Source organism: Bemisia tabaci, chromosome 2, assembly GCF_918797505.1.
Source record: "Bemisia tabaci chromosome 2, PGI_BMITA_v3".
NCBI classification, from domain to species: Eukaryota; Metazoa; Arthropoda; class Insecta; order Hemiptera; family Aleyrodidae; genus Bemisia; species Bemisia tabaci.
Genome location: NC_092794.1, coordinates 75,085,522 through 75,099,670, shown reverse-complemented (window position 1 = coordinate 75,099,670; position 14,149 = coordinate 75,085,522). Strand labels below are relative to the sequence as shown.

Below are 14,149 nucleotides of genomic sequence, written 5' to 3'. Positions count from 1 at the left end.
GGCTTTCCCTCAAATATGAACTTTATATCAATCTATTAAAGTTTCATCGACTTTCATCGAGAGCCACTGACCCCATACTCTGTGCGGGGTTCTTTGAGAGACATTTTATAGGATGCCAATGAGCTGGAACATGAATATGTGGAAGGCTAGAACTTCCTGCCCCCTTCTTGTGAAGTATTGAGCGATTTGCAAATAAGGGTTAGAACGACTAGAATAAAATGAATTAGTTTTATTGATGGCATCCATGATCCGAAATTAGAAGAAAGGCATTAAAAATTAAAAGGATGTTCTTAACTGGACAATGGGAAAATTTAAAATTTGTTGAAAAATTCGGTGTTGTATGCACTGATGTCCTGTATAGCAGTTGTCAAAGTATTTTATCGACACCATTGGCAGAAAAAATATAAAAGCATTTGTGAGAACTTCCACACAAGCAGAACATTACATGCTATTTGATAAAAAGTGCTGACAACAAAGAAGGTATTAACAATTAACTAGTCTGAGGAAACTCTTCCAGGATGGTTTGAAGGAAGAGACTAAATTCATAGAAAGTAAATTGATGACAGTATAAGAGAAAGGAAATTACTTAGGAGAAATGAGTTTAATCAACTTCTTCAATGGTTGGGCCACCAGCGGCAGCACCGGCTCCACCAGCCCCAGGAGCTCCTGGCATGCCTCCAGGGAAACCAGGCATTCCCTCAGCGCCACCGGCACCTTGGTACAGCTTTGTGATGATAGGATTGCACAGGGCTTCCAGTTCCTTTTGCTTGTGTTCGAATTCTTCTTTGTCAGCCAGTTGGTTTGAGTCGAGCCAGCGAATAACTTCGTTGCACTTCTCCATGATAGCTGTCTTATCAGACTCGCTGATCTTGTCCTTCAGTTTGTCATCCTCCATGGTGCTTTTCATGTTAAAGCAGTAGGACTCGAGGGAGTTTTTGGCTGCGATGACCTGACGTTGCTTTTCATCTTCGTGCTTGTACTTTTCAGCATCAGACACCATTTTCTCAATATCTTCCTTGCTGAGCCGACCTTTGTCATTTGTGATCGTGATTTTGTTTTCTTTACCAGTGGACTTTTCAATAGCAGTAACGTTCAGGATACCATTGGCATCAATATCGAATGTAACTTCAATTTGAGGTACACCTCTTGGCGCGGGAGGAATGCCTGTTAGCTCGAATTTCCCGAGGAGATTGTTGTCCTTGGTCATCGTGCGTTCTCCTTCATAAACTTGGATTAACACACCAGGTTGATTGTCGGAGTAAGTTGTGAAAGTTTGCGTTTGTTTGGTAGGAATGGTTGTGTTACGCTTGATGAGGACAGTCATGACACCACCAGCAGTCTCAATACCAAGAGACAATGGTGTAACATCAAGAAGCAGCAAGTCCTGGACTTCCTCAGATTTGTCTCCGTGGAGGATAGCTGCCTGGACAGCAGCCCCATAAGCAACAGCTTCATCAGGATTGATCGATTTATTCAGTTCTTTACCATTGAAGAAGTCTTGCAGTAACTTTTGAACACGGGGAATACGTGTGGAACCACCGACCAAGACGATATCATGGATCTGTGCTTTGTCCATCTTAGCATCACGCAGTGACTTTTCAACCGGTTCCATGGTTGATCTGAAGAGATCAGCATTTAATTCTTCAAATCTAGCTCTGGTGATGGAGGTGTAGAAGTCGATACCTTCAAAGAGAGAATCAATTTCAATGCTGGTTTGACTAGAGGATGAGAGGATACGCTTAGCCTTTTCACAGGCTGTTCTTAATCGCCTCAATGCTCTTTTGTTGGTCGTGAGATCCTTCTTGTACTTGCGTTTGAACTCCTGGGCAAAGTGATTCACCATGCGATTATCAAAGTCTTCTCCTCCCAGGTGAGTATCTCCTGCGGTTGATTTGACTTCAAAGATTCCATCTTCAATAGTTAAGATAGATACATCAAAAGTACCACCACCTAAGTCAAAAATGAGGACGTTGCGCTCTCCAGATCCCTGTGATCAAAGAAAAAAAAAGGCTTATGAGAACAATGAGGTTATTGGACACTTTAACAAAACATTTTCAGATCTGAGCACAATGGTCAACACACTTTGTTTCATTGGAAAAGTCAGCAAATTCATGTATGTACTTAATTATTGCGCTTTTCCTGATCTCAAGGAAAATGTTTTAAATTTTGTATGCTGTTAATGGACTTAGTTGGAAACAAGTTATTAGTTCATTATACTTTGGTTTGCAAATATTAGACTTCAAAAGAAAATATATGAAAGGGCAGTAGACACAGACCCCCCCCCCCCCCTCCACAAATGCCCTGCTTCCAAATTTAATGAAATTCATACCAGTGATAGACTTTCAACCTCCGAATCCAGGGTAAAATCGTACCAGGGGCGACAGTGCTCAGTTTCAAGTCAAAACATGTTCATCCCCATAGGTTTAAAACGATTTGAGATATTGAGGTGCGGTTTGTACAAGTGAATAAAACTTAAAAAGAGCTATAAATTCAAGGGTAGGTTTTATCAAGTGTTGCCAAATTTAACATTTTACATTCAATTTTTTGGAGGAGTATGAGGTTAGAGAGCAGATCGAGTAAAAAAAGAGCTTTTATTGTGTGGTTGTTCTGTACCTATAGTTGCTGGGTGTGCGAAGTAAATCTGATAAACCTATGAACACAGCACTACAAAGGCATGCAGGAACATAAAAAACCAATGTTGTAAAAATCTGTACGTGAACTCAGATTCACTTAATTGATATGGCGGAGCTATTGTGTCGCTAGACTCATGCCTTCAAAGTTCATTTGATGTAATTTTTGAGATTGCAAGGCATGCCATGTTGCCTCTTATTCGAGTGCACATTCTTGTTCTTACAATGCTTAATTTATGAATAAAATATGACACTTTTAATGGATTTCCAATCAATTTGTTCTTTTGATTATGTTTTAGTAAGTTTGACATATTTTACCACTAAAACTTGAAAAAATGAGAGCTTTTTGGAATTTACGAAATTAAAAAGGAAGCAGGGAATTCCAGGAGAAGGGGGGGGGGGAGGGAAATCTGTGCAAAAAGGCCTTATAAGGACAAAAATGGAAATAAATGGATTGCATTTTCCAAAAAGGAACCACGAGTATTCCAATGTCGCTAAGATTGTGCAACTTTTTTGACCTTGCAAACATAAACTGATCATCTAAACAAGTTTTATCTTTATTACCTATTAACAAAAATTCAATACGAAAATTACGATAGTAGATCTAACTTTTTCCAAGGTTTCAGTAATTATATTGCAAGCAATGTAAGCTGCACTATCTTAGCAACAATGGAACGCTCTTGGTTCCTTTTTGCAAAATGCAATCCAACCTGCAACCTAGGTGACTACCTGAAGGGGGGAAAAAACATTATGAAGAGCGAATTTGAATCTCACATGTTACATTTGTGAAGAATCTATGTGTACTGAGTTTTTTCGTTATCATCAAACAGACGAAAAAAGTCTTTTCAATATAGGAGTTCTTTGCCAAAAAAAGGAAACACATTGTGCATGGTAGGTTTAGAAATCAAACATATTTGAACATTCTCATCTCCACAGAGGAAGAACAGATGTGAATTAACTTCACGGACTACCTTCCACCAAAGATGATCAGTACAAGGCCTTCACATAAGACAAGTCTTGAGTTGGATACTAGTATATGTTATACTGATTTTTATCGAATGCTCAGGTACTTACACTGGCCTTCTTGTCTAAACCATACGCTATGGCAGCAGCTGTAGGTTCATTGATTATCCTAAGGACATTCAAGCCAGCGATAGCTCCTGAATCTTTTGTGGCTTGTCTCTGCGAATCATTGAAATACGCAGGAACTGTGATTACTGCATTTGTTACCGTTTTGCCCAAATAAGCTTCAGCTGTTTCCTTCATTTTAATTAGAACCATTGAGGAAATCTGTAAAAACATGGAACAAATTAGTATGGCGCTTGCAAAGACAGGAGGTTTAGATATGGAGAGCTGTTGAGGTATTGTAAAATCATTAGGCGACAGGCGAAAATTAGGCTTACAACCCCCCCCCCCCCCCCCCCCAATGCTTTAGAACTAGATTTTCAAGTGCTGCTGAATAATGAGCATGGCTGCAAAAATGATGTACACAAAATTCGGGGATTTATAAAAGGCACTCATGCATTCGACTTCTTACACTTGTATGGGCACGAGAGCCAGACAGAAGTTACTTAAGTGCAAAACCATGTATCTTTGCGACGTTGCTGCCTCCCTAGAATACTTCTGCAGAAAACTAGTTGACTTAATTTCTTGGAAATATCATTGATTTATCTTTTCTATTGACAGAATAATCTTCATACGTTTCAAGCTATGAAGTTGCCTACTTGCTGTTAAATAAAAATAAAATGGGAGCAGAAATTTTGCAACACCGGGATGGGGATACATAGTTTTGCGACTCAGCTGTCTTGCCACAAGCTGTCAGCTATTGGACGCATTGCACTTTCTCACGAGCCGGACCATCTCCAGTGATAAGGCATTTCAGTCCTTTTTTCCCCTTTTGCACACGCCACCTTCGGAGATGAGTTGACCTTGACACGTGCCCCAACACCCAGCATCCTGGGACCCCGCCGCTCGCGGATACGCGAAGCTTTAAAAGCCACGGCCGCCAGGCCGCTGGGTCTAACACTGCCTCCCCTTGGGCGACGTTTATGAGAAGGTATGATTTGGAAGGATTTGTTAGATATTTGTGCTATGTATCATGACTCGGTTTGTATTTCGTAGCTGTGTGCTACTTTCTTCATTGGAGCTTGTGGGTGGCATATTTTTGCTATATACAGTGTTCACTTTACTGTATCTCAGTTTTCATATTTTTCATTAGTCTGTACTCCCATGGAGTCCATTTCCAGTTTCTAGTTGCTTTTCCGAGCTTTGTCGTGGAAATCCATGAGCATGATGTCTGCTCGAGAAAAGGAGTTCATTTTATGTTTCTATTTGCTTTTCTGAGTTTGGATCATCCTCGTGTATTTCCTGCGCGAAGCGTCGGTCTTCGGATCGCTTTTGCGTGGAAATCTATGAGTATGATTTCTGCTCGGGAAAGGGGGCCGTAGTTCTCTCCGGGGATGCTATTTCTTTTGCTTCCGCGATTTGCGCGCTGGGACATGACGGGCATATCTTTTCTAGGCTTTCCCTCTTTTGTGTTTTCCTCTCATCCTGCCTTGCCTGCGTGAAGTGCTGGTCCTCAAGATCGCTTTGGCGCAGGGGAAAGCGTTTGAGTATGAGCAGGAGCACATGTGATGGGACGAGCTGGGAAGGGATCCCTGCCTGGCCACCTCGGCTGCAGGTCACATTGGGAAAACGCAAACCTTGAGTTTGCTATAGCCATATTTTTGACCTCTTATGAGTTTTCTTAGTATGTTTTTTTTCTTGCCCGGGTTTTTCCTCCCACGCATTGCTGAGCTAGCTGGAGGATTATTTTTGATAGCCCCGAGCCCGAGGCACATCAGCCATGAATTGCAGGTTCTTCAATGTTTTCTTGTTCCATCAGCATTTCCAGGATTCCCTTTCTCTCTTATTCCCCACAACGAATGACTTGTGATGTGACGCAAAGAGCCGTATGCAAAAACGACTTTTTTCACCCCCACTAAAACTTATGCGAATTTCGTCTATCAGTTACCCATACTGGAGCGCTTCCTTTCCCAAATTTGCAGACCCCCAAAAAATTTTGGGGGGCGCAAAGGGGGGGTGGAAGTCAAAACTTGTGAACCTCGATATCTTCGAACGAAAAAAGATATTGAGGCCCGGTTTGGACGAAAAATCGTCTAAAATAGCATACTTTAAGATTCTAAAGGTCAAAATCCCAAAATTTCATTTTTTGAGGAAAAACAATTTCTTGTAAACACACTAAGCTAAGAGAGCACATTTTAGTATTCAAACCAAAACCAGTTTTTTAAATTGTTCGTCTTTTTCCGCATCCAACGAGTGGTCATACAGGGTGATCCAAAAGTCCCTTCCACCCCCCCCTAACTTTTTACCTAATGGAGGTAAAGATTTGAAACTTGGGGATAATCATAGGTCAAAGGGAGCTACTTTTTGGCCCCCCTAGAATTTTTAGGGGGCCCACAACTTTTAATTTTCAAATGGGAAGACCCCCTTTGTGATAGCTCGTTCGAAAGAGCATAAAAAAAGAAAACTTTTCGCGCACACCCGAAGTCAATATCTCAAACCGTTTCAAAATGGCCGCCGGTTGAAGTTTAAAATGGCCGAAAATTGTCACCTCGGTTTTTTCCTGATGGATTTGCCTAAAACTTGGAATTTGAGAGTATTTTGGCATAAGATAAACAAATTTGAACTTAGATTTCTAAAAAATCAATTTTGGGTCATTCTGAACTTTAACCAGCGGCCATTTTGGAAATTTTGGTTTTCTTGAAAATCTAACGTCAAATTCGTTTTTCTCGTGTCAAAATACCCCTTCGTACTAATTTTCGCGCAAATCCATCAGGAAAAAACCGAGGTGACAATTTTCGGCCATTTTAAACTTCAACCGGCGGCCATTTTGAAACGGTTTGAGATATTGACTTCGGGTGTGCGCGAAAAGTTTTCTTTTTTAATGCTCTTTCGAACGAGCTATCACAAAGGGGGTCTTTCCATTTGAAAATTAAAAGTTGGGGCCATTGCCCCCCCCCCCCCCCCCAAGGGAGGACCCCTGAAAATTTTTGGGGGGCCAAAAAGAAGCTCCCTTTGACCTAGGATTATCCCCTAAGTTTCAAATCTTTACCTCAATTACGTAAAAAATTAGAGGGGGTGGAAGGGACTTTTGGATCACCCTGTATAAGCTGGGAAACCGAACGGTTGCGGAGTTATGAGCGATTGAAGTTTCCGCTCAACGCGCGCCGACCGGAGACTTCAATCGCTCATAACTCCGGAACCGTTCGCACAGTGGGAAAAACAGCCGATCTAGCGCCGAAAAAGTCGGAAAATCAGCATCAATGAAAATGGCAAAAATTGGTATGTATGTGTCCCTTAGGATCTACTGATCAAGAATCAGCCAAGTTCTACTTCATAAGATCAATCTTATCTGCGATAATAATAAGAAATGCACCGGTTAGCGCGCAGCTGGTTTAGGACCGCCTCAGAGTGGTTACATTCAGTAGCCTCGTGTGTTCGTCTAAGTGTGTCATTAGTGACTTTTAATTTTTTTTCAACAAGGGCTTGCTCACCTAAACATAAGGATACCAATTTTTTCTTTTTTACATACTTCTATGACTTACAGCAATTTTTGAAAGTTAGCCTCTGATATAGTCAGAATTCAAACTTTTAAGGACTGCATCTTACAATATCCAAGGATATCAAGGAGATATTTATATCCAGTTACTCGTTATACTATCAAGATCACAAACATCCTTGGTTGAAAGCAGCCTTTCCCAGCCTTTCAGCGATATTTGATCAAAACTGAGTCGAAACATATGCTCAGATTGATTGTAACTGTCGTTTTGCCTAGCAGCCTTATGTTGAATCGCTGAGTAGCGTAGGGAAAGTGTGTGCGCAGAGCGGTGCGCGCGCAACTCCCCCAACGCACTTTTATACTACAGCTATTTCCGCTCCAAAATAGCCATCACCTCTAGCCTAGCGGATAGCGTGCTTCGCTATTATTGTCTTAGTCCGGGTTCGATCCTCGCCGAAACAGATGTTTTATATTATATCCGTGCAAATTTTTACTTTTTAGTTGTCTCTCTTGTACTATATTTATTAGGATGAGGCTATTCGACAGTACGGTACCGACGGATAAATGGCTATTCGTCGGTACCGTACCGATGAATAAATGGCTATTCGTCGGTACCGCATCGGCGACATTAATTAATAAAAATGTGTTGTCAAGCCTTGGTCCGAATGGACAAGCAAACGCCATCTATGATGCTCTGTTGTAATTACACGGAGATACTAAGTGCTACAAATGTACAACTATTGTCAGTTCATGGTAGCTGCTAGACGGCTTGCGAATCTTCAGTATCTGTCGCTGCCCCAACTAACAATGATCATAGTGCAGAGAGCTATTCCACCACCAGCGAATCTTCGGTTTCTGTTGCTGCCCCAACTAACAACGATCATAGTGCAGAGAGCTATTCCACCACTAGCGAATCTTCGGTTTCTGTTGCTGCCCCATCTGACGAAAATGTCAGTGCAGAGAGCTTCAAGAAGCTAAAATTTAAGAATAAAGTCATTTCACGAGGGCGACCTAAACTGCCAGCAAGACAACTTTGTTCCTTTAATCGCACCGTTGCCGACCGACAATCTGTGGAAAATCCCCCCGAAAAACGAAAACGAAAGAAAACACCTGCAAATGAAACTAAAGGCCCCACCACCCGAAAAAAGAAGCGTTCTTGATGATTCTTTTGACAGAGTAGTACATTTCAGTATTATGATGATTCATTTGACAGTGAAGTACTTTTCAGTATTATGATTATTTATTTGACAGAGTAGTACATTTCAGTATTATGTGTGAGTGTTAAATACACAAATTAAATTTGGAGAATATTTCTTTACAACTCGTGTTGGGTTTTTTTCCCATCTTTCACCCAATTTTTAGCTCTAAACTTCCACCAAAATATTATTAAGAAATCATATCTTTAATATAATTTACGTACTAAAATCAACGTACGGTACCGACGAATAGCTATTTATTCATCGGTACGGTACCCACGAATAGCTATTTATTCATCGGTACGGTACCGACGAATAGCCATTTATCTGTCGGTACCGTACCGACGAATAGCCATTTCGTATTTATTAACAGAATGCGCATGTACAATACTTCATATTTATAAGATTTTGAGGAGCTGGAATGTTGTGGAAAATTATTGAGCACGCAAACCATTCAAAAAAAAAAAAAAAAAAAAAAAAAAAAAAGGGGGGGAATCAGACTAGCACACTTCGTAGTGTAGAAAGTAACCAGCAATAACAAAAAAAGCAAGAAGTATTTTATTAATTTAACTCCACTGACCGATCAGGAACCACAAACCAAAGCACAGTCTCCAGGAATGTGAATTACAGCAGGTTTGCCGACTAAATTTAGCTTGATACCTCTGAAAGGACCCCGCACACCTCTTATGGGAAGCTGCACCACGACCGATTGCCTTCTGACTTATGTTTTTCAATTCTCCTCAAGATGCTGATCAAAAGTTATAATTGCGCCAACTTTCTACGTTGCACCGTTTTCGCAAAAACCTAAGAGAAGATTCAATTATTCGGCGATAAAAAGCCAGAAAGATTCCTCATTTCAGTACTCGAGTGAACAAATCAGGGGAACTCCCGCACTGAGCGGCAGTCTTATCTCGGATTCCGCTCGCCGTTTTGCTCGACCATCCAAATCAGATTCTTGAGGAGTATAAGAAGAGGAAAGTCTGAACGTCTACCGGGCGAGTGCAGGAAAGAGATAGCCTCTGAGTCGGCAGGTACAGATAAGAAGACGGACACGCGCTACGTTTTTTCCTTAATTACATCGGGCCTGTCCTCAAATGCTTTGTTCTTTTTTATTCATGGTCGCCAAATAATTGAATCTTCTCTTAGGTTTTTTAAGAAAACGGTGCATCGTAGAAAGTTGGCGCGATCATAACTTTTGATCAGCATCTTGAGGAGAATCGAAAAACAGAAGTCAGAAGGCAATCGGTCGTGGTGCAGCTTCCCATAAGAGGTGTGCGGGTTCCTTTACGAAAAATCGGCGCATTATGCTTTCTTTGATGCTTAGGTAGATATATAGGACCAACTAAGTGTGAAATTTTGGGATTTTGACCTTTAGAATCTTAAAGTATGTAATTTTAAACGACTTTTCGTCCAAACCGGGCCTCAATATCTTTTTTCGTTCGAAAGATAACGAGGTTCACAGGGTTTGACTTCCACCCCCCCTTAGCGCCACCCTAAAATTTTTTGGGGGTCTGAAAATTTGGGAAAGGAAGCGCTCCAGTATGAGTAACTGATAGACGAAGTCTGAATAAGTTTTAGTGGGGGGGGGGGGGGGGGCGAAAAAAGCCGTTTTGGCATACGGCTCTTTCATCTCCCTCCAGAACTTAAACAGAACTTGTAGGAGATTGTTACTGATGTGCCAAATGAGTTCCTAATTTTTCTACAGAGACTGCGTTTTTCCACACATTACTTTTCAAAGGAGACAGGACTGACCTGTTCTTGATTTGAGACTTGCATAATTCTTGTTAGCGGATTGCCTCGACAGCCTCAGAAGTAACAAGAAAATTATCTTGACCAACCTCATAGTAACTATCTGCCTCCTGCTTGGATCCTGGCCAGCCAGTAAGACTCACGAGGGATACGTACAGAAATGTACGAAAGTAACCTGGTCTAACTAGCAGGTGTGGTTGCAAATTCCACAAATTCATCTCTCATTTTTTCATATTTTCTTCAAATGTAGCAATAAAGCATGATGACACTTCTTATACAAGTTACAAAGGATTAATAGATTATGAAAATCCTGCAACCTTAGTACAATTGGCAAGGGATGGATATTCCCATCCTGAGAATCACTCCTTCTTACTTCAGAATAAGGCTCCCACCCCCTTCTTTTTCAAAGAGACTGTGTAGATAACGCTTTTGAATATTATCGACCTGTAAAAAATAACTTGTGACTGCTAGGTAGTTGAAGAAGGCTACATCAATATACCTCTTCAGGAAAGAATTGTTTAGCTTCACCCTTATATTCTACTTGAATTTTTGGCTTGGTGTTGTCATTGATTACTGTGAATGGCCAGTGTTTCATGTCAGCCTGGACGGTTGCATCATCGAACCGCCGACCAATGAGACGTTTTGCATCTGGAAAAGAAAAGGAGAATGTTAACAACAAGGGTACAATGCGCCCAGCCCCCGATTTCCACTTCTCCGGTCACCTTTCCACAAAATTTCCCCTCAGTTTCAAGAGTGATGACCAATTTTTTTCCACCTGTTCTTCTATCTTTTTGATGCCCGAATTAACGAGTTTTACGCGTTTCAGTGGTTACTTTATTGAATTGATCCATAAGGAAATAAACTATGCATTTCTCGATGCACAGGTGTGTAGAGAGCGGATGTACCTCTCCTTTTTTGCTTGGGGTAATCTTATTTGTTGTATTTACTCAAAGAGCTCACTGAGTATCACTTAAAAGTTGTATGAATCACATGAAAGACGGTTCTGGTATTGAAAACGTAGAGAGGCCCCAAAATAGAGAAAAGTCTGTGAAAAGATGCTTAAAATGTCATAATTTGCAAAGATGTTAAAAATGTCATACAAGGGGAGCTTCCCAAGTGTAACCGGAATTTCGAGTTGAAATTTCGCATGAAGATACCAGAGATGATTTGGACCGCGTTAAACAGAAAGGAACCAAGCCACATCAGCTACTGCCAAATTTAATTGGGCAATTTAATTTTCTACATGAAAACGGCTGTGCGGATTTTCGTGCAAATTTCAGTGAAAATTCTCCACGGTACGAAGCAAATTCCTTAAAATTTTCAAAGAAATCCGAACAAACGTTCTCTCGTAAAAAAATTTAATTGCCCAGTTAAACTTGGCAATAGCTGATGTGGCTTGGTTCCTTTCTGTTAAACTCGGTCCATTTTAGGGATGCCGTATTTTTTCGTTTTTTCGAATGGGGTCGGGAAAGCCCTCAAAAAAAGGGCTAAAGATGCGGAAAAAACGCGTGCGCTAGCGGCACAAGGTAAACGTAGGTGATAGAGGCTCTGCATCCTTATCAGTACCGCATGGCCAAACGGTAGCGCACTCGCCTCGCAGGCGGGAGGTCCCAGGATCGGATCCTGATTTCAACTCGTAATTTTATTTTACTTTATGCTTGTTTATTTTTCACTTACTTTCTTTTGCACTAATCGCTCCGCAAACCGACTTACGAGGTAGAACACGTAGTGACTGAAGATTTTTTGCATATCATGAGTGGCGGTAGCCACCACCGGGCAAGTAACCTATCCTCCAACAATTGGCAACACAGCACAGCCCAGTCGAGGCAACGACACCATAGTTACACGAACTTGGCTTACAAGGGGAGGCTACCGATTGTCCCCCTCAGATCGGGTTCAAATTTGGCAGAGAGGTAGAATAGGTTAATATAAGAACCCGTATTTTATTTTAGGTGCCAATGCCCAGCCGTTTTTGAGTTATGAGTTTTTGAAGTTGCCGTTTTTTCGTGTCAGCGACGCGCTCAAGTTGAGCCTACTGTGGGCGCACCTTTTAATGCGATCCGAATGTCATTCTGCCTACGAGAGACAGTTGTCCAAGCGGTAGCGCGCTCGCCTGTGGGGCTGCAGGTTCGAAGTTCGATACTTGTTCCATATGTTCAATTTTTAAAATTGATTATTTTGTTATTTAATCGCTTCATCACAAGAAATTGTAAGTCACCTTGTAGACGTTATGATTCTAATTATTTTTTATGTATATTTTATTTTTTTAAATGAGTGTTTGACAAAAAAGGAAAAAAATATAATTAGCATCACAACGTCTACAAGGTGACTTACAATTTCTTGTGATAAAGCGATTAAAAAACAAAATAATCAATTTTAAAAATTGAACATACGGAACAAGTATCGAACTCCGAACCTGCAGCCCCATACGCGAGCGCGCTACCGCTTGGACAACTGTCTCTCGTAGGCAGAATGACATTCGGATCGCATTAAAAGGTGCGCGCACAGTAGGCTCGACTTGAGCGCGTCGCTGACACGAAAAAACGGCAACTTCAAAAATTCATAACTCAAAAACGGCTGGGCATTGGCACCTAAAAAAAATACGGGTTCTTATATTAACCTATTCTACCTCCCTGCCAAATTTGAACCCGATCTGAGGGGGACAATCGGTAGCCTCCCCTTGTTAGTTGGGTTTTTAGTTGCGGTCCAAAAGCTTTTCAAAGCAACGGAGCAACGGATTTCAGAAATTTTGGTGTCTAAAGATGCGTCTCGATCCCGTCTAAAAAACTGTTGAGTTTCAAGGAGGTTGATGATTTATTAAACGAGATAATTACGCATATGTGCCTAAAATAGCGAAAAGTATCCACTTTGACCATTTTCACGTTCGGACAAAGCTATGGAGAATACGCGACATCAGAGCCCTATATAATGTTATATCAAAAGAATTGTCTTGTTCCCGTGTAGTGTGCATTTTAATTTCATTAATATCCAAGGCATCCTAAGAGAAATATTGCGTCTAAACTGCTTTTCGGGTGCAATGGGCGACCCGACCCGCCGACGCTTATCATTGAATTTCTCGCTTACACTATTCTGGAATGAAGTTATGGTTATTTCCAGGAATCATCTTGAAGATATGAGGATTCCAAAAATTATACATAAGTTGGGGTTTACTTTTACCGTTTAGGCTGTATCTTGGACAGCAACTCGAAAATCATGAAACCCGACTTCACTAACACATACACACGGTAGAGTAACAGTGTTAGTGCTCTCTGCAGTCATCAACGCCATCATCTCACGAGCGGAACAACAAAACAAAACAAATCACGAATGTTAGGTTAGTTCCTATTTCATGGACATCAAGAACGATCGAGACAATATGAAATCATTTGGTTTCAATGATTTCAATCCATTTACGACTTCAACGATGTTTGTGACAATCATTATCATCGTGTTTTACAACCTTAAGCAGAAGTCTATCGCCTCATTGTGAAGTGAATTCTGAATATCCAATCTTAGAACTCAAAACCTCACCATGCTATTCTCTCATTGTTCTCTCTTCATTTTTGGTTCAAATCAAGCGATTTAAAGTCGCTTCACTAAAATTATGTGATCTTGAATCCATTCAAGAGTGTGAAGCTCACATTTTTCTGGCATTACAGCCTTTTTACTCCTCAAATTCTACTGATATGAGTCCATTTCGCTCAAGGTTTTTCTGAGCGATACCAAGTGTTTATACATTTAAGATAAGTGAGGTTTGTCTTTTGGTTCTTCTTTTAGCAGTTTTAAAGTAAATTAGGTATTACAGTACCTTTGTCCAGTTTTGTTTCCTTGTTTAATGTTTATTAAGAGTCTTTCTACGTGAACACTCAAGGACATACATACTTACGCTCAGGTACCAATACCATTGTTTTTCTCTCACGTCAGGATGTACCTTTAAGCATGCTAATTTACCAAAGAAACTCCTCCAGTGATAAATAATTTTAAGCTTTATTACGAAGTGAAAACCTCTGTGT

The 14,149-nt window shown here is 40.8% G+C and overlaps 1 protein-coding gene across 3 annotated transcripts in view; it reads right to left on the bottom strand.

The window, feature by feature from the left end:
- Positions 1-214: 214 nt before the first annotated feature.
- Positions 215-14,149, bottom strand: part of Hsc70-4 (Heat shock protein 70 cognate 4) — a 46,793-nt gene continuing 32,858 nt past the window's right edge. For all 3 annotated transcript variants that reach the window (XM_072296263.1, XM_072296264.1, XM_072296265.1), the window contains exons 3-5: positions 10,636-10,784; positions 3,705-3,920; positions 215-1,987 (exon numbers count right to left, since the gene is read on the bottom strand). In XM_072296263.1, the coding sequence (XP_072152364.1) occupies positions 602-1,987; positions 3,705-3,920; positions 10,636-10,784 (1,751 nt within the window). In that variant the 3' untranslated portion in view covers positions 215-601. The remainder of the gene's footprint in view (positions 1,988-3,704; positions 3,921-10,635; positions 10,785-14,149) is intronic.